Source organism: Sinohyriopsis cumingii, chromosome 9 (assembly GCF_028554795.1).
Source record: "Sinohyriopsis cumingii isolate HCF-2022 chromosome 9, ASM2855479v2, whole genome shotgun sequence".
NCBI lineage: Eukaryota > Metazoa > Mollusca > Bivalvia > Unionida > Unionidae > Sinohyriopsis > Sinohyriopsis cumingii.
The window spans coordinates 76,287,577-76,308,983 of NC_142969.1; the positions used below are offsets into that span (position 1 = coordinate 76,287,577).

Genomic DNA, 21,407 nt, shown 5'->3' on the forward strand with positions numbered 1-21,407 from the left:
TAAGAGACCATATGATTTGATGTAGATACTTGTAAATACCTTTTCTATGTATCGATATTGTAATTGCTACAGTCATTGTTTCGATAGTGTGTCTTTAGCTTTACTTTATGATTTAAATATTTAACTCATTCTCAATTTTCCGTTTCCAAAGTTTTAATGCAGGCCTGAACTTCTCTTATGATTGTCGTTTAGGTTCCGAAGAATGGAACACATATTAGTTGCACAATATGGGACATGAGTGAGTGCAATTTAATTGGAGGAAATAACACTGGAGGAAGGGCTATCGGCTGCGATGCTGTCAATTGGACAATGAAAGCTAGGCTTGGGACAGAAGGTTTTGGTAGATATCAAACTGTTGCTGTGGATGCAGGGAGCGCGTACACATTGACACACAATAACTATTCCGTGGAATTTAGGTACGCCATATTTTGTGTTCTTAAATGAAGGACCATGAACATCAAACACGTATGTGAACGTAAAATGGTATGACTAAAATGGTCTTCGCTTTCCAAAATTCACAACTGAAGTACTAGTTCCTCAGTCCATAAAAGTAATGTCCACACCATACAACATCAAGTACTAGTTCCTCAGTCCATAGGAGTAATGTCCACACCTCAAGTACTAGTTCCTCAGTCCATCCGAGTAATGTCCACACCATACATCATCAAGTACTAGTTCCTCAGTCCACACGAGTAATGTCCACACCATACAACATCAAGTACTAGTTCCTCAGTCCATACGAGTAATGTCCACACCATAAAACATCAAGTACTAGTTCCTCAGTCCATACAAGTAATGTCCACACCATACAACATCAAGTACTAGTTCCTCAGCCAATGCAAGTTTTGTCCACACCATGAACCATCAAGTACTAGTTCCTCAGCCCATACAAGTAATGTCCACACCATACAACATCAAGTACTAGTTCCTCAGTCCACACCATACAACATACAACATCAAGTACTAGTTCCTCAGTCCATACGAGTAATGTCCACACCATACATCAAGTACTAGTTCGTCAGCCCATACGAGTAATGTCCACACCTCAAGTACTAGTTCCTCAGTCCATACGAGTAATGTCCACACCATACAACATCAAGTACTAGTTCCTCAGTCCATAGGAGTAATGTCCACACCATAAAAAATCAAGTACTAGTTCCTCAGCCCATACGAGTAATGTCCACACCATACAACACCAAGTACTAGTTCCTCAGTCCATACGAGTAATGTCCACGCCATACAACACCAAATACTAGTTCCTCAGTCCATACGAGTAATGTCCACACCATACAACATCAAGTACTAGTTCATCAGTCCATACGAGTAATGTCCACACCATACAACATACAACATCAAGTACTAGTTCCTCAGTCCATACGAGTAATGTCCACACCATACAACATCAAGTACTAGTTCCTCAGTCCATACGAGTAATGTCCACACCATAAAACATCAAGTACTAGTTCCTCGGTCCACACGAGTAATGTCCACACTATACAACATAAAGTACTAGTTCCTCAGTCCATACGAGTAATGTCCACACCATACACCATACAATATCAAGTACTAGTTCCTCAGTCCACACGAGTAATGTCCACACCATAAAACATCAAGTACTAGTTCCTCAGTCCATATGAGTAATGTCCACACCATACAACACCAAGTACTAGTTCCTCAGTCCATACAAGTAATGTCCACACCATACACCATACAACATCAAGTACTAGTTCCTCAGTCCATACGAGTAATGTCCACACCATACAACACCAAGTACTAGTTCCTCAGTCCATACGAGTAATGTCCACACCATTAAACATCAAGTACTAGTTCCTCAGCACATACGAGTAATGTCCACACCATACAACATCAAGCACTAGTTTCTCAGTCCATACGAGTAATGTCCACACCATACACCATACAATATCAAGTACTAGTTCCTCAGTCCACACGAGTAATGTCCACACCATACAACATCAAGTACTAGTTCCTCAGTCCATATGAGTAATGTCCACACCATACACCATACAATATCAAGTACTAGTTCCTCAGTCCACACGAGTAATGTCCACACCATACAACATCAAGTACTAGTTCCTCAGTCCATATGAGTAATGTCCACACCATACAACACCAAGTACTAGTTCCTCAGTCCATACCAGTAATGTCCACACCATAAAACATCAAGTACTAGTTCCTCAGCCCATACGAGTAATGTCCACACCATACAACATCAAGTACTAGTTCCTCAGCCCATACGAGTAATGTCCACACCATACACCATACAATATCAAGTACTAGTTCCTCAGTCCATACGAGTAATGTCCACACCATACAACATCAAGTACTAGTTCCTCAGTCCATACAAGTAATGTCCACACCATACACCATACAACATCAAGTACTAGTTCCTCATTCAATACGGGTAATGTCCACACCATACAACACCAAGTACTAGTTCCTCAGTCCATACGAGTAATGTCCACACCATAAAACATCAAGTACTAGTTCCTCAGCACATACGAGTAATGTCCACACCATACAACATCAAGTACTAGTTCATCAGTCCATACGAGTAATGTCCACACCATACACCATACAATATCAAGTACTAGTTCAACAGTCCACACGAGTAATGTCCACACCATACAACATCAAGTACTAGTTCCTCAGTCCATACGAGTAATGTCCACACTATACACCATACAATATCAAGTATTAGTTCCTCAGTCCACACGAGTAATGTCCACACCATAAAACATCAAGTACTAGTTCCTCAGTCCATACGAGTAATGTCCACACCATACAATATCAAGTACTAGTTCCTCAGTCCATACAAGTAATGTCCACACCATACAACATCAAGTACTAGTTCATCAGTCCATACAAGTGATGTCTACACCATACACCATACAACATCAAGTACTAGTTCCTCAGTCCATACCAGTAATGTCCACACCATACACCATACAACATCAAGTACTAGTTCCTCAGTCCATACGAGTAATGTCCACACCATACAACATCAAGTACTAGTTCCTCAGCCCATACGAGTAATGTCCACACCATACAATATCAAGCACTAGTTCCTCAGTCCACACGAGTAATGTCCACACCATACATCAAGTACTAGTTCCTCAGTCCATATGAGTAATGTCCACACCATACACCATACAATATCAAGTATTAGTTCCTCAGTCCACACGAGTAATGTCCACACCATAAAACATCAAGTACTAGTTCATCAGACCATGCAAGTAATGTCCACACCATGCACCATCAAGTACTAGTTCCTCAGCCCATACGAGTAATGTCCACACCATACAACATCAAGTACTAGTTCCTCAGTCCATACAAGTAATGTCGACAACATACACCATACACCATCAAGTACTAGTTCCTCAGTCCATACGAGTAATGTCCACACCATACAACACCAAGTACTAGTTCCTCAGTCCATATGAGTAATGTCCACACCATAAAACATCAAGTACTAGTTCCTCAGCCCAATGTGGGTATGTGAGAAAGCTTGCCAGTAGCTTCTCGTGGGTCGGTGGTTCTTTCCGGGGTTTTACCGGGTTCTTCCTCCACCATTAATACTGGCCGCCATGTATAGCCTATCGCGTGCTGAAAAATGGCGTTAAACCCCACAACAACAACAACGAGTAATGTCCACACCATACACCATACAATATCAAGTACTAGCTCCTCAGTCCACACGAGTAATGTCCACACCATACAACATCAAGTACTAGTTCCTCAGTCCATACGAGTAATGTCCACACCATACACCATACAATATCAAGTACTAGTTCCTCAGTCCACACGAGTAATGTCCACACCATACAACACTAAGTACTACTTCCTCAGTCCATATGAGTAATGTCCACACCATAAAACATCAAGTACTAGTTCCTCAGCCCATACGAGTAATGTCCACACCATACAACATCAAGTGCTAGTTCCTCAGTCCATACGAGTAATGTCCACACCATACACCATACAATATCAAGTACTAGTTCCTCAGTCCATACGAGTAATGTCCACACCATAAAACATCAAGTACTAGTTCCTCAGCCCATACAAGTAATGTCCACACCATAAAACATCAAGTACTAGTTCCTCAGTCCATACAAGTAATGTCCACACCATACACCATACAATATCAAGTACTCGTTCCTCAGTCCATACGAGTAATGTCCACACCATACAACACCAAGTACTAGTTCCTCAGTCCATACGAGTAATGTCCGCACCATAAAACATCAAGTACTAGTTCCTCAGCCCAGACAAGTAATGTCCACACCCTACAACATCAAGTACTAGTTCCTCAGTCCATACGCGTAATGTCCACACCATACACCATACAATATCAAGTACTAGTTCCTCAGTCCATACGAGTAATGTCCACACCATAAAACATCAAGTACTAGTTCCTCAGCCCAGACAAGTAATGTCCACACCATACAACATCAAGTACTAGTTCCTCAGTCCATACAAGTAATGTCCACACCATACACCATACAACATCAAGTACTAGTTCCTCATTCCATACGAGTAATGTCCACACCATCCAACACCAAGTACTCGTTCCTCAGTCCATACGAGTAATGTCCACACCATAAAACATCAAGTACTAGCTCCTCAGCCCATACGAGTAATGTCCACACCATACAACATCAAGTACTAGTTCCTCTGTCCATACGAGTAATGTCCACACCATACACCATACAATATCAAGTACAAGTTCCTCAGTCCACACGAGTAATGTCCACACCATACAACATCAAGTACTAGATCCTCAGTCCATACGAGTAATGTCCACACCATACACCATACAATATCAAGTATTAGTTCCTCAGTCCACACGAGTAATGTCCACACCATAAAACATCAAGTACTAGTTCCTCAGTCCATGCGAGTAATGTCCACACCATACACCATCAAGTACTAGTTCCTCAGCCCATACGAGTAATGTCCACACCATACAACATAAAGTACTAGTTCCTCAGTCCATACAAGTAATGTCCACACCATACAACATCAAGTACTAGTTCCTCAGTCCATACAAGTGATGTCTACACCATACACCATACAACATCAAGTACTAGTTCCTCAGTCCATACGAGTAATGTTCACACCATACACCATACTACATCAAGTACTAGTTCCTCAGTCCACACGAGTAATGTCCACACCATACAATACCAAGTACTAGTTCCTCAGTCCATACGAGTAATGTCCACACCATAAAACATCAAGCACTAGTTCCTCAGCCCATACGAGTAATGTCCACACCATAAAATATCAAGTACTAGTTCCTCAGTCCATACGAGTAATGTCCACACTATACACCATACAATATCAAGTACTAGTTCCTCAGTCCACACGAGTAATGTCCACACCATACATCAACTACTAGTTCCTCAGTCCATACGAGTAATGTCCACGCCATACACCATACAATATCAAGTATTAGTTCCTCAGTCCACACGAGTAATGTCCACACCATAAAACATCAAGTACTAGTTCCTCAGTCCATACGAGTAATGTCCACACTATACACCATCAAGTACTAGTTTCTCAGCCCATACGAGTAATGTCCACACCATACAATATCAAGTACTAGTTCCTCAGTCCATACAAGTAATGTCCACACCATACAACATCAAGTACTAGTTCCTCAGCCCATGCAATTAATGTCCACACCATGCACCATCAAGTACTAGTTCCTCAGCCCATACGAGTAATGTCCACACCATACAACATCAAGTACTAGTTCATCAGTCCATACAAGTAATGTCCACACCATACAATATCAAGTACTAGTTCCTCAGTCCATACAAGTAATGTCCACACCATACATCATACAACATCAAGTACTAGTTCCTCAGTCCATACGAGTAATGTCCACACCATACAACATCAAGTACTAGTTCCTCAGTCCATACAAGTAATGTCCACACCATACAATATCAAGTACTAGTTCCTCAGTCCATACAAGTAATGTCCACACCATACAACATCAAGTACTAGTTCCTCAGCCCATGCAATTAATGTCCACACCATGCACCATCAAGTACTAGTTCCTCAGCCCATACGAGTAATGTCCACACCATACAACATCAAGTACTAGTTCATCAGTCCATACAAGTAATGTCCACACCATACAATATCAAGTACTAGTTCCTCAGTCCATACAAGTAATGTCCACACCATACATCATACAACATCAAGTACTAGTTCCTCAGTCCATACGAGTAATGTCCACACCATACAACATCAAGTACTAGTTCCTCAGTCCATACAAGTAATGTCCACACCATACAATATCAAGTACTAGTTCCTCAGTCCATACAAGTAATGTCCACACCATACATCATACAACATCAAGTACTAGTTCCTCAGTCCATACGAGTAATGTCCACACCATACAACATCAAGTACTAGTTCCTCAGTCCATACGAGTAATGTCCACACCATACACCATACAATATCAAGTACTAGTTCCTCAGTCCATACGAGTAATGTCCACACCATACAACATCAAAGTAATTTGGTTGTTGTGTAATTTTGACTTATATCACAAAAGCTTGTGATGTTAAATGAATATTGATTTGAGTCAGGAAAGATACAAATGCACAAATATACAAATTATAGAATAAAAGAATAACATACTTAAGACGATTGGTTTTTAATACAGTTTTGTCCGTTTCGTCTTTCTCCCAGCATGTAAAAATATTTAAAATTACGATAGCATTTATTTAAACTTTACCGTAATAACCGGTGTGCTCCATATTCGAATACAAAATTAAATAACTCGGTGGGAGGGTTGTCAGACACAAGTGACAATAAAAGTTCACAATATGGTATTTGTTTAGTCGCCATCTTAATTCACGTATTCTTACGTACGATACTTGGACGTAATTTTCACTCAACTTGCCATTCTGATATGTTACTTTAGCGTTTACTGTTGGTCTTTGCATAATCCTAGGCTTGTTTATGGCGGTGCTTTGATGAGGAATACATTTCACTTATGTCTGTTTTTGGCGACCTACCGTTTGGTTATAAAAACCTGAGGTCATAGGTCCAGTCAAAGTATAACCTCGGCTAAGCAGAAGTATGATGGCGGATAAAAAGGACCGCATTGTTAAGCTGAAGTTTATATATCTGAGTAATGTTGATGACAGAAGGATGAGATTTGTATTACAACAATATCAGTATGTCTATACTTATGGTAGCGAAACAGATATTTTCGGTCTAAGCACCAAAATACTGTCCAGAACGTAATCATTGTTTTCGTCTGTTAAAGTTTTTCCTAGGTCTTACACAGTTTTACCGGCAGCTATATAAGTCTATGAGAACTAAAGAGTGGCTGTAATTGTTGTTGTTGTTTATCTTAGAACAGTGTTTTCGATATGATTTAAATTAACATTTTACCTCCATGCAGGCTTCAATCCATGACTGTTTGATTCAGAACTATCTGATACAAACTTAAGGTCTTCGTCATAATGCGACTAGTATTCTAATACAAAATAACGGTCTTAGTCATAATAAGACTTGCATTCTGATACAAACTAACGGTCTTGGTCATAATGCGACTTGCGTTCTGATACAAACTAACGCTTGTGGCGATAATACGACTAGCGTTCTGATACAAACTAACGGTTTTGGACATAATGCGACTAGCGTTCTTATACAAACTAAAGGTCTTGACCATAATGCGACTAGCATTCTGATCCAAGCTAATGGTCTTGGACATAATGCAATTAGCGTTCTGATACAAACTAACGCTTGTGGCCATAATGCGACTTACGTTCTGATACAAACTAACGGTCTTAGCCATAATGCGACTAGCGGTCTGATACCAAGTAATGTTCATGGCCATAATGCGACTAGAGCTCTGATACAAACTAATGTTCGTGACCATAATGATACTGGCGTTCTGATACAAGCTAACGGTCTTGGCCATAACGCAATTTGCTTTCTGATACAAAATACCGGTCGTGGCCATAATACGACTTGCGTTCTGATACAAGCTAACGGTCTTGGCCATAACGCTACTGGTGTTCTGATACAAACTAACACTCATGACTATAATTTGACTGGCTTTCTGATACAAACTAACGCTATTTGCCATAATGCTACTGGGGTTCTGATACAAATTAATGTTCCTGGCCATAATGCTACTGGCGTTCTGATACAAAATAACGGTCTTAGCCATAATACGACTTGCGTTCAGATACAAAGTAACGGTCTTAGCCATAATACGACTTGCGTTCTGATACAAACTAACGGTCTTGGCCATAATACGACTTGCGTTCTGATACAGACTAACGGTCTTGGCCATAATACAAATGGCGTACTGATACAAACTAATGCTCGTGACTATAATGCGACTGGCGTTCTGATACAGACTAATATTCGTGGCCGTAATGCGACTGGCGTTCTGATACATACTAATATTCGTGACCATAATGCGACTGGCGTACTGATACAAACTAATGCTCGTGACTATAATGCGACTGGCGTTCTGATACAGACTAATATTCGTGGCCGTAATGCGACTGGCGTTCTGACACAGACTAATATTCGTGGCCGTAATGCGACTGGCGTTTCCAGTGTAGGATAAAATACATGGTGCATTCATACTGTTATTGCAAGTTCTTCACACAGCTTATCCATTTTCATTTTACATTATCAAAATAAACACTGTAGACGGACATTTTTAAAAATAACATTTTGCATTTTTTCATTAGCGAAGTACATGAATTAGTTTTTATTTGTACACTTTTATGGAAAATACGTTGGAATACAACTTTTATGATAACATTTTTTTTCTATCAAGCACTGACTGTTGCCACACTGATGTGTTCATCAACGTTATTGACATTGGTGGAAACATGGGTCAGTGTGAAGCGAAACCAACAGTTACAACAAAGGTAAGTCTTATAAACTATGGAAGTCTTGCATCTCAATTTGTTAAACTGATCTGATTGACAGGAAGTTTTAGTCTACATGCCCTATGACAAAAGGACTTTTTACGGCCCCTTGTGGGCAGTGGTCATGCTCAATATAAAACTTTCAATACCAAGCTACTAGTGATGTATGATTGTCATAATACTAAAAAAGTATATTTTATTTATGTATTTATTTATCTATTTATTTATTCTTTGTATTTTTCATAGCTATTAGCAAAGAATGGTAGATTACTATAGGATCATTAATATCGCTAATTAAAGAAAGCATCCAAGTGCCATGTTTCCCAAACGTCTGTGTTTTCAATCTATCACGTGATGTTCCCTTATGAAATTATCCATGTACTCAGCATAAACGTAGTGTTATTTATTTGGTCAAGGAACTGTCTTGCTGATATAAGTCCCCGATTGTACGCACATAAATATTTGTGATACAAGTCCCCGATTGTACGCACAAATATCTTTGTGATACAAGTCCCCGATTTTATACACATATTTTCTGGTGATATAAATCCATCATTTTATACTGTACACATATATACTGGTGATACAAGTCCCTGGTTTTATACACATATATCTTGGTGATATAAATCCATCATTTTATACTGTACACATATATACTGGTGATACAAGTCCCTGGTTTTATACACATATATCTTGGTGATATAAATCCATCATTTTATACTGTACACATATATACTGGTGATACAAGTCCCTGGTTTTATACACATATATCTTGGTGATATAAATCCATCATTTTATACTGTACACATATATACTGGTGATACAAGTCCCTGGTTTTATACACATATATCTTGGTGATATAAATCCATCATTTTATACTGTACACATATATACTGGTGATACAAGTCCCTGGTTTTATACACATATATCTTGGTGATATAAATCCATCATTTTATACTGTACACATATATACTGGTGATACAAGTCCCCGATTTTATACACATATATCTTGTTGATGCAAGTCCCCAGTTGTACACAGAAATATCTTGGTGAAATGTTCCCAATTTTATGCACATACCTTGATGATTCAAATCCCCTATTCTGTACACAAATATCGTTGTGATATAAATCCCCAATTTTATGCTCATAAATATTATTATTTGTTTATTTATTTGTTTTACTCCCTTTCTTCCTCCCTCTTTTATGGACTTTCTATACAATGTTCGACACATGTTAAAATTTTTTAACTTTTTGCTTTTCTTTATCTCCATCTTTCACCTGTTCCTAGTTGTTTTATATGCTTTATATTCCCTGGATAAATTCTAATGTTTAACCAAGTGTCTCATCACTCTGATCATTCTTTGTTGTTGGCTTTTGTTGCTTTTGGGGGCTTTTTTTAGTGTTCCTCGATGCAACCTAATCTCGCCCGCCTTATTTTCATATATTTTTACATTTTTTATCATAAAAGGAGAAGAAAATGAAAGGCCATTGTCTTTCATTATAATCCTTTACCTTCCATATTGTACATCTTGTAAACTCCGATTATAAATTTATGAAATACAATAGGTTTAATCTAAGCAAAGCATGTCATAGAGTTGAATTTGAATGTGGAATAATCTACTATCATTCATATCTAGAAAATGTTAGCTTCCGAAAGCACATAATTACATTAACTAACTGAAGAGAGTCATCATAACGATTGTAAAATGAATTTAGTAGATGGAACAATGCAACAAAGACTTCCAAAGCAAATATAAATGAAATATGTAAATTGAATCTGATAGATGGAATAGACCAGTTAAAACTCCCACAGAAATTTAAAAGATAAAATTGTCTCAATTGCTAAACATGAATATCATTCACTCCTTCAACGTCCATTATATCTGGATTTTCAGAACAAGAATAAACATATATATTATTGTAGAAAATCAATACTATTCAAATATATCATTTTAATACCAAGTTCTAATATATATTGTTAGGATGTTAAGAATATTCATTATAATAATTCCAAATGAGATTGAAAAGAAAGAAAAAAATGCAAAAGAAATATATATATATATATATATATATATATATATATATATATATATATATATATATATATATATATATATATATATCACATACATTAAAAATAACATGGCCTTGAAAGTGTTGGTATAAAGCAACTCAATATACCAATAGTATTGGTATATCAAATTGTGATTTGCCCATGGCGTATGAATACGCATAATGAGGATGTTTTTATAGCTATTATACTCTCTAAACATGGATATGAATTTCTTGGAATATTACATTTAAAAGGGAGAAATTAAAAAGAAATTGATTTTCATGTCAAATATTTTTATAGAAACTAACATTTTTATACAAAAAACAACCGTACTCAGTCCAGGAAATAAATATTATTGATCTCCACCCTGTGTTGTCTGCTGTCATCTCTGTCAACACTGCTGTTTCCAGTCTCTACCTCTGGCAAAAATCAAACACTACAACTCTGGAAAACAGAAAACAATGACATCAGATAAGGAGCAAGATGATGAAGCAACATTTAATCTACTAAACTGTGCGTTAATTGGAGAGTTTGATAGAGACATGGCTGAGACATTTGTAAATGAAAATGATCATTCTGTGTCCAAATGTGAGCTTGTTACGGAAGACATATTTGTACACCATGAGCCTGATGATTTACTGAAATTTATAGAAAGTAAGCAGAATGCAAATACTTTTAAAAAGGCACTTTTGATGTAAAACAGTGACAGAATTCTTGCAGCCAAAAAATGAATTCCGAAATGTACATGAGATACGTCCATCTGAATTGGATCAGCACCTGGCTGGTTTTATATTCAGTGTTAGGAGAAAAGATGGATCTGAGTTTTAACTGAACAGCTCAAGAAGCATCATCAGCTCCATTGATCGACATCTTAAAATCAAGAAATATGCAAGTACAATCATGACAGGAACAAACACAAATTTTGCATTAACAAGGGAAGCTCTTCGGGATAAACAAAAAGATTTAAAATCTAAAGGAAATGTAAATAAATCCACTCGATTCAACCGATCACATACGAAGAAATAAATGCCTTGCATAGCATGAAACTAATGAGAATGGAAACACCTGAAGCCATTGTTAACACACTGTGATTTAAAATGTGTATTTTGGTTTGAGGAGAGTGATTGAACATTACAATCTGAAATGGGGGGATGGTACACTAAAGAAAGATGTGACTGGATTCTATTATCTTGAACTCAATGAAAGGCAGACAAGAACAAGAACAGGAGACAATGTCAAGGACATCAGGGATATTAATCCTAAGATGTATGAAAACAAAAACAACAAAGAGAGAGATTCACTTGCTATCTACAAACGTTATGCTGAGCTAAGACCAGCAGACGTTTGTCAACGCCCAACACTCTGCCAGTCTCAGTGACAAACCCAAAATGGTTTAGGAAACAAGTCGTTGGAATTAACACACCTGGATGAATCATGAAGAAAATTATAAAAATGGCAAATATTATAAGAGAAAGAAATTAACAAACATTAGCAGCCTAAAGTACCTAATTCAGAAGTTAAGAGACAAAAACATTCCCCCAACTGATATCATGGAAATTTCAGACCTCAAAAATATAGTCTATAAACTGTTACTCAGACATTAGTGACAAACAACAAAAGACGTACTCCAATTACCTGAGCAACGCCGGCCACCCAAGTAACGATGCTGTCAATCCCAACCCCCACAACAATGAAATTTCAAACTGCACAGCAACAGACTGTAGTATATCAAGTTCCCAAATGTGTAATATTCAACAGAATCAGATTATCAGCAACCCATTCTACGAATCAAACATCACCGTACAAAATACGTATGTTATGAACCCCCCGCAAATCGTGAACGAGATCCCTAACTGGATCAACTTCTTTCAACAGGCGAATTCTCAAACTTGGCCCACACAGCGGAAACGTAGGAAAAAAATTTGAAAGTGACACTGACAGTCAGTAGGAATAAGGAAATGTGGACAGAAACGATATCAGTGAAATGTAGTTAGCGTTAAATTGTTTCATTACCTCTGGATCCATCATTATTTTGATGTTTCTGGCTCGAATTGTAGTGTTGCTATAGATGCAAATGGTCACAAATGACAACGAACGATGCAAATTCAATATTTGCACGCACATTATTAAAACAAACTTTTAATGTTAGCTATCAGCCTTGTGTTGTCATTTCATTTAATATTGCTAAAGGAAACATAGAGCAATTAATATAAATGAAGTGTATAGGAAATTATGAATCACTACAGAACGTCTTGTTTGTGTGTACATATATGCAAGAGTTGGAAGAGTTCACTCCCCTAAAGTGCGCTGTTTATTGCCATCAGATTTATCTCCCATACAAATGAAAACTTGCATGTGGTATAAATAAAATATATGTACCACCAGGTCGGGCAATTCTGTGCGTCGAGTAATTCTGCGCAACGATACGTCATTTCTGGAAACACTGAATCAAGTGTTATTTTTGTTCAAAAATCCATTTTGTATCAAGAAAAAACGATCGTACTTTAATTAAGGAAAGTGATGTTCATAAAGTGTGCAAAAATATCCCGCATTTCGACTTGAAATGCATATAAAAATGTGGTTTCTAAATGTCAACATGAAGACCCACTCCATGATCATCTTGAACCGGTAACCCAGAAAATCTGATTTATTATGTATCTTTTAGAATCATATAAATAAATACATTATATAAAAGAGTAAAATGTACACCTTAACACAATACTGCATATTAATCCAAGTTTCCAATTTTGCAAGAAGTTGCCCCAAACGTACAAAATCGTCTGCTTATGAACGTGTCAACTTGCCGCTAAAACATAAATTCTCAAGAAATTCCCTGGTGTATAGTCTGTTTCTAAATTCTTTAGTAATTTTTCCCATCAACAAAACGTTGTAAACATATCACATCCTATTCATTGTTGTTTCTCTTCCACATAATAGCTTATTTTTATAAACTGTTGAACCTTACAAACTTTTTTACAAGATTGGTTTAGTTTGCTTAATATCTCTTGCCATTTATTTGAATTTTTACGTTGAATTTTGTAAAACTAGCTATAAACTTGACCTACTTACTCAAATGAACCGCTGAAACAGACCAAAGTACCCGTTAGAAAAACATTTACATCTTTTCAAAGATATGCGCAGAATCAACCGACATATCGTGAGTCAGGAAAACACGGGGGTGGTATCCCCGTGTCCAAAATTAATATTGTTTTGAACAGAATATTCTGGTGACAATTGCCTCTTTTCAAATGGTAAGCATTGCTGTATTATATTTTCATCAATCGGTCGAATTCGGTATGAGCTTTGCTTCAGTATTGGAGACGGAAACCTAAGTGCGCAGAAATAACCGACAGCATTGTATAGTATGTATGCTGTATCAGTAATATACTACTAGTATCGTTTCCTTTTAATGAAAAATTTATACATCTCGTGGTATATCATTGATACAGCACACTTACTATATATATATATATATATATATATATATATATATATATATATATATATATATAATACTGATTCATTACTTCAAACTACCTGCCATCTATGTAGCTAATTTAATATTATTTGCATGCTCAAAGACCACGTGATTCATTTGCAAAAAAAATGTGTGCATGCTCAAAGACCAGTTGGTTCATTTACAAATTGTACCGCTCTGGTGGCTTAGTAGTTACAGCATCCGCCTCGGATGCGGGAGGTCGTGGATTCGATCCCCGGCCGAGTCCTACCAAAGACTGATAAAAATGGTACTAAGAGCTGCATCGCTTTACTCAACATTAAGAGGTTAGTGCTAGGCTGGTCGGCCTGGTGTCAGGATAATGTGACTGGGTGGGACATCATGCTACATGTCTGTGGCATGACTCCCCAGTGCTAAACATCACTATAAACTGCCACACTGCAGACGTCGTAGCGATGTAACTGAACAATTGTTAAAGCTACGTTAAAAATCCAAATCACACACACACACAAAATTGTTTGTAAGTTCAAAAGATCAATAGGCTTATTGCAATGACATTTCATTCTTTCTATTATTATTAAATATCTTATGATATCTATATATATATTTGTTTTCTCCTCCACAGGACTCGGAACCTTCCAGATCAAGCTCCAGTTCTAAAGCACCAATTGGTCTCATTGCTGGAGCTGCAGTAGGTGGTGCTGTGGTCCTTGCCATTTTAGTAACCATGGTTATTATCATCTGGAGAAAAGTCAAAAGTACAAAATCTGTTGTTCCAACACCCACTGCCTAATGCTTCAAAATAGACTTTCAGTACAATGACAATTTTATTTCTTTCTTTAATTATGATACATGTGTTGTGTTAAAGATATTTAATAGATTGAAATTTATATTTTAAGAAGTATGAAGGACTTTTATTGGCTTATATGTTACATACCTCAGCAGGCATACCGAAGTACAACTAACTTTCCTACGGTGCAAAAATAAAATATATGCATGGTATTCCGAGTTTCCCACTAAACATTCTACATATGTTGTTGGCAGTTACAACACATATCTCTCTCTCTCTCTCTCTCTCTCTCTCTGTATCTCTCTTTCTCTCTCTCTATCTCTCTATCTTTCTCTCTCTCTCTATCTCTCTCTCTCTTTCTCTCTATCTCTCTCTCTTTCTCTCTCTATATCTCTATCTCCTTCTCTCTTTCTCTATCTCTCTCTCTTTCTCTCTCTCTCTGTCTTTCTCTCTCTCTCTCTCTCTCTCTCTCTCTCTCTCTCTCTCTCTCTCTCTCTCTCTCCCAAGTGGACAAATAGGTGGTGAAAAATGTAGCAAAAGATACAGAAACTTAATTTAGCTATGCAAATGAGAAAAGTAATTAGCCAATGGTTATTGTTGCCTATCAATTATTGGAACATGTTCATCATTCAAAATTCTTTACTTCATAGTGCTGTTCCTGATAGGTGACAATTCTGTATCTACCTGTTATTATGTTTAGTTTATGTCAAGTATTTTATCAACTCAAAATATAGTAGATTTTCAAAAATAGACCCCAATGCTATTTTGTACTCCACCGTAGCTATAACACTGTAAATAAGATTTGCCCATAGACCCTAATTTTCATTTGTACTCCACCATAGCTGTAACACAGTAAAAAGATTTGCCAATAGGCCCTAATTTTACTTCGTACTCTACCATATCTTTAACACTGAAAATAAGATTTGCCCATAGACCATAATTTTCCATTGTACTCCACCATAGATGTAACACTATAACAAGATTTGCCCATAGACCCTACTTTTATTTTCCACTCCACCATAGCTGTAACACTATAAAAGGATTTGCCCACAGACCCTAATTTTCCTTTATACTCCACCATACCTGTAACACTATAAAAGATTTGCCCATAGACCCTACTTTTACTTTCCACTCCACCATAGCTGTAACACTATAAAAAGATTTGCCCATAGACCTTAATTTTCTTTGTACTCCAATATAGCTGTAACACTGGAAAGAGAAGATTTGCTTATAGACCCTAATTTTCCTTCATACTCCACCATAGCTGTAAGTAACTAAAAAAGATTTGCCCATTGACCCTAATTTTCCTTTCGACTCCATCATAGCTGTAACACTTTAAAAAGATTTGCCCATAAACCCAAATTTGCCTTTGTACTTCACCATAACTGTAACACTGGTAAAAGATATTCAATAAAGAAGCAGTGCAGTCTGCTTGAGCTGTTAAAATTTGAGGTTTTATAACTAATTGCTTATGAGTCCAATACAACTACCATAAAGTAATTGCTTATGAGTCCAATACAACTACCATAAAGTAATTGCTTATGAGTCCAATACAATTGCAGACTGCCCAGATATGCCAGTGCATTTTGTGATGGTAGATCATAGTATATGCTGTTTTTCAAAATAGTAACTTAACTGACTGAATTGATTTAATGATATCTAGACTTATAAGGAACTGTATATGATAACTTCATTGACTGAAATGATTTATTGATATCTGGACTTGTAAGCAACTATAAATGGTAACTTCAACGACTGAATCGATTTAATGATATCTAGACTTATAAGGAACTGTATATGATAACTTCATTGACTGAATTGATTTAATGATATCTGGACTTGTAAGCAACTATATATGGTAACTTCATTGACTGAATTGATTTAATGATATCTTGACTTATAAGGAACTGTATATGGTAACTTCATTGACTGAATTGATTTAATGATATCTGGACTTATAAGCAACTGTATATGGTAACTTAAATGACTAAATTGATTTAATGATATATATAGACTTATAAGGAACTGTATATGATAACTTCATTGACTGAATTGATTTAATGATATCTTGGCTTATAAGGAACTGTATATGGTAACTTCATTGACTGAATTGATTTAATGATATCTTGGCTTATAAGGAACTGTGTATGGTAACTTCATTGACTGAATTGATTTAATGATATCTAGATTATTCTTGTTCCTCGTGGCTTTCTGGAAACTGAACAACATTTGTCCAGCATATGTATCATATAATACAGTATCAGACCATTACCATTATCACACCAGAGCCAGTATCAGAATTATAATACAGGAGTCAGTAATTATAACTTTTTATTACCAGGAGTAAATAGCAAAATATTCTTCAATAATGTATTAAAATGCAATAAAAGACAGGAGTACATTACCACTGAATATTAAAATGCAATAAGAGACTGGACAGCCTTACCACCAATTATTAAAAGTATTACAAACTAGAATGGATGTAAGACTACACTGAAGTTTCACTGTAGTTAACAATCTGAAATTGCTGAAGAAAGGAATTTTCTCCATTACTGATTTCAGATAATAGTATTTTGATTGAATATGTAATTTATACCTAGGGAAAACTGATCCACATTGCACCTCATTATTATTTTAAAGTAGCTGACATGTATTTCATGAGCTTGCCATTGTATCCTGTTTATATGGTTCACATTCTGCTAATGGTACTGTCATTGTAACTTGTTCTTTTAATTTTTTTTTTGGGGGGGGACGGATCATCATTCTTAAAGCTTTTGCCTTATTATTCTTTAACTACAGTAATTATTCCATCGGAAAAAGAGCCCCATAAAGGCTTTTTGTGTAACCCTAGGATTCCAGTGGAAATAAGTTCCATAAAGGCTTTTGGGGTAACCCTAGGATTCCAGTGGAAATAAGTTCCATAAAGGCTTTTGGGCTAACCCTAGGATTCCAGTTGAAATAAGTTCCATAAAGACTTTTGGGGTAACCCTAGGATTCCAGTGGAAATAAGTTCCATAAAGGCTTTTGGGGTAACCCTAGAATTCCAGTTGAAATAAGTTCCATAAAGACTTTTGGGGTAACCCTAGGATTCCAGTTGAAATAAGTTCCATAAAGGCTTTTTGGGTAACCCTAGGATTCCAGTGGAAATAAGTTCCATAAAGGCTTTTTGTGTAACCCTAGGATTCCATTGGAAATAAGTTCCATAAGGGCTTTTTGTGTAACCCTAGGATTCCAGTTGAAATAAGTTCCATAAAGGCTTTTGGGGTAACCCTAGGATTCCAGTGGAAATAAGTTCCATAAAGGCTTTTTGTGTAACCCTAGGATTCCATTGGAAATAAGTTCCATAAGGGCTTTTTGTGTAACCCTAGGATTCCAGTTGAAATAAGTTCCATAAAGGCTTTTGGGGTAACCCTAGGATTCCAGTGGAAATAAGTTCCACAGTGAATTTATGGGAAGCACTAGAATTCCATTGGAAATAAGTCCCATAAAGGCATTATGGGTAATCTTAGAATTCCATTGGAAATAAGTCTGACAATGGCTGTATCGGAAACACTAGGATTTCATTGGAAATAAGTCCCATAAAGACAGTATGGGTAATCCTAGGATTTCATTGGAAATAAGTCCCATAAAGACTTTATGGGTAATCCTAGGATTCCATTTGGAAAAATCCCATAAAGGCTTTATGGGTATTCCTAGATTCAATCATCATATCTTGTTTTAATGTGTGCCTCTTTTGTATTATGTATCAGCATGTATTTATGTTAATGTATTTATTTTAATTTGTGTCTTTTATATTTTGTTTATGTTGCTTACTGCATATTGTATGTCTTAGATGTTGCTTTCATCAAATAAATATTACTATTAATATTTAACATTGGTGTCATTGTCTCTAACTTCTGTCACAAACATCAAAGAGGCATCCAATTGGATGGACATAGGATTTTATTGGTGTAGTTGTCTAAGTTCTCTCAAAAATGTCAAAGATGCATTCAGTTTTAGAGATATTGAATTTTATTTATGTCATTGTCTGACTATAGTTACAAATGTTAAAGATATTGTAGGGACAAAGGAATTGTGTGAACATTGGGGTTTATTGGTTTTATTGTAGAGACATGTTATTTTATTGATCCATTGTCTGACTACTGTCACAAACATCAAAGATACATTGCCTTGTAGGAACATGGTATTTTATTGTGGGTAATTCTAGGGACATGGGATTTTATTGTGGGTAATTCTAGGGACATGGGATTTTATTGTGGGTAATTCTAGGGACATGGTATTTTATTGTGGGTAGTTCTAGGGACATGGGATTTTATTGTGGGTAATTCTAGGGACATGGTATTTTATTGTGGGTAATTCTAGGGACATGGGATTTTATTGTGGGTAATTCTAGGAACATGGTATTTTATTGTGGGTAATTCTAGGGACATGGGATTTTATTGTGGGTAATTCTATGGACATGGGATTTTATTGGTGTCATTGTAGGTGTTACATATATTTGATTTAATTTATATTTAATTTAAGTTGTATTTGATTGATTTGATTGTTTTTGGGTTTTGGAATCTTTTAATTTTCTTTACATGTCAACATAATGTTATTTTGTTTACAGGGAATTTGATATTTTCCAGAAAATTCAGTTTGACCTGAATGTTTCTATAAATACCTAATAATAGAAACAATTGATTTTATTTTTGGCTTAGTTCCTGGCCTTGATTGAGGGTCAAGTAAACAACTTTTTCTAGGAGTAAAATGATTGGTTCTTATCAAGGACATGCAGGAGCTATGTGACTTTTACATGTAAACATGATCACGTCATCCTCTATTTTACAATATATTTTGCAATTAGGTATTTCCTAAATTGCAAAATACTTGGTATTAATAGTGATGTGTAGAGAGATCTCAGAGTCCAAGGCTTTTAAACACTTGATGTCAAGCTGTTTTCTTCTGTTGTGACCAGAAATGAGCTTTTGAGTTTTTAGTTACAAGTTAATTTTTCTCCAGATTATTTGGACTCTCAAAGATTAATTAGTTTCTCTGGAAATATTATTGTATTCATACAGAATTCTTGAACAAGGACATTTATTGAAACTCTGTTTGGATTTCCAAGACCGTAGGATAAATTATTGTGTTTGTACAAGGAACTGTAGACATCAATACAGTACAGGCTACAGGATACGTCATTACCTTCCATCTTGGATTCTTCCTTGGGACTTCATTTAGAACATCTGAATATTAGGACTGCAGAAACTTTATTCATGGATTATTGATGTATTATTTTTGGATCTGATTCTGGAAACCATAAGTTCTCATCTGTTTTTTTTTTCATTTTTACAGTATTTTTCCAGGGAAATAAATTATTTGTTATACATATATTTTTCAAAGCTTGTTGTTTTCACTCTTTCTTGCGTTACTGTTTATTCCAGCCTAAACATGTAATATAAGAATTGGATAGCTCATCCTAATGATACTTTTGAATTTTGGATAGTATATTTCAGAAAACTTTTTTGTTTTTTGAAATTTGAATTCCCCATATTTTTGAAATTTTGAGTGAAATCGGCAAGCTTTTTCCAAAATGTCATCCAAAGTAGAAATCTTTCTTTCAAATCCTACTGAGGAACAATTAGATCTTTTCCAAAAAAAAGATGAATTGATTCAACTTGCCAGAAAATACAATCTTTCTGATGTAAAGGCTTCCTTAAGGAAACAAGAAATAACAAATATTATAGTTCAGCATTTGGTAGAAAAAAATATTTTGGATAAAAGTGCTTTGGTTTCAATCAGTAAGTTAGTATCAAACTCTGACATAAAAATGAAGGAATTAGAATTAAAATACAAGATGTAATTGGAGTTGAGGAAGCTGGAGCTTCAGAAAGAAGAAAAAGAAAAACAGATACAGTTACAAAAAAAACAAATGCATGTACAGTATGAGGAGGAGAGAGAGAAAGAAAAACAGATGCAAATGCAGTTAGATAAGGAAGAAAAAGAGAAAGAAAGACAAATGCAGTTACAAAAAGAACAAAGGCAAATGAAAAGGGAGAAGGAAGAGAGGGAATATCAATTTAGAATGAAAGAAATGGAACTGGCAAGCGAAAAGCACATTCATACTTCAAATCCAAATTTAAGTTTCGATCTTGCAAAGAATATTAGCATAGTGCCCCCTTTCAGAGA

The 21,407-nt window shown here is 36.1% G+C and overlaps 1 protein-coding gene across 1 annotated transcript in view; it reads left to right on the plus strand.

Moving 5' to 3' along the window:
* LOC149792051 (uncharacterized) overlaps positions 1-15,550 on the plus strand; it is a 53,078-nt gene extending 37,528 nt beyond the window's left edge. Inside the window, exons 13-15 of the mRNA XM_089969325.1 lie at positions 193-416; positions 8,846-8,939; positions 15,075-15,550. Coding sequence (XP_089825451.1) covers positions 193-416; positions 8,846-8,939; positions 15,075-15,242 — 486 coding nt within the window. The 3' untranslated portion in view covers positions 15,243-15,550. The remainder of the gene's footprint in view (positions 1-192; positions 417-8,845; positions 8,940-15,074) is intronic.
* Positions 15,551-21,407: the final 5,857 nt, after the last annotated feature.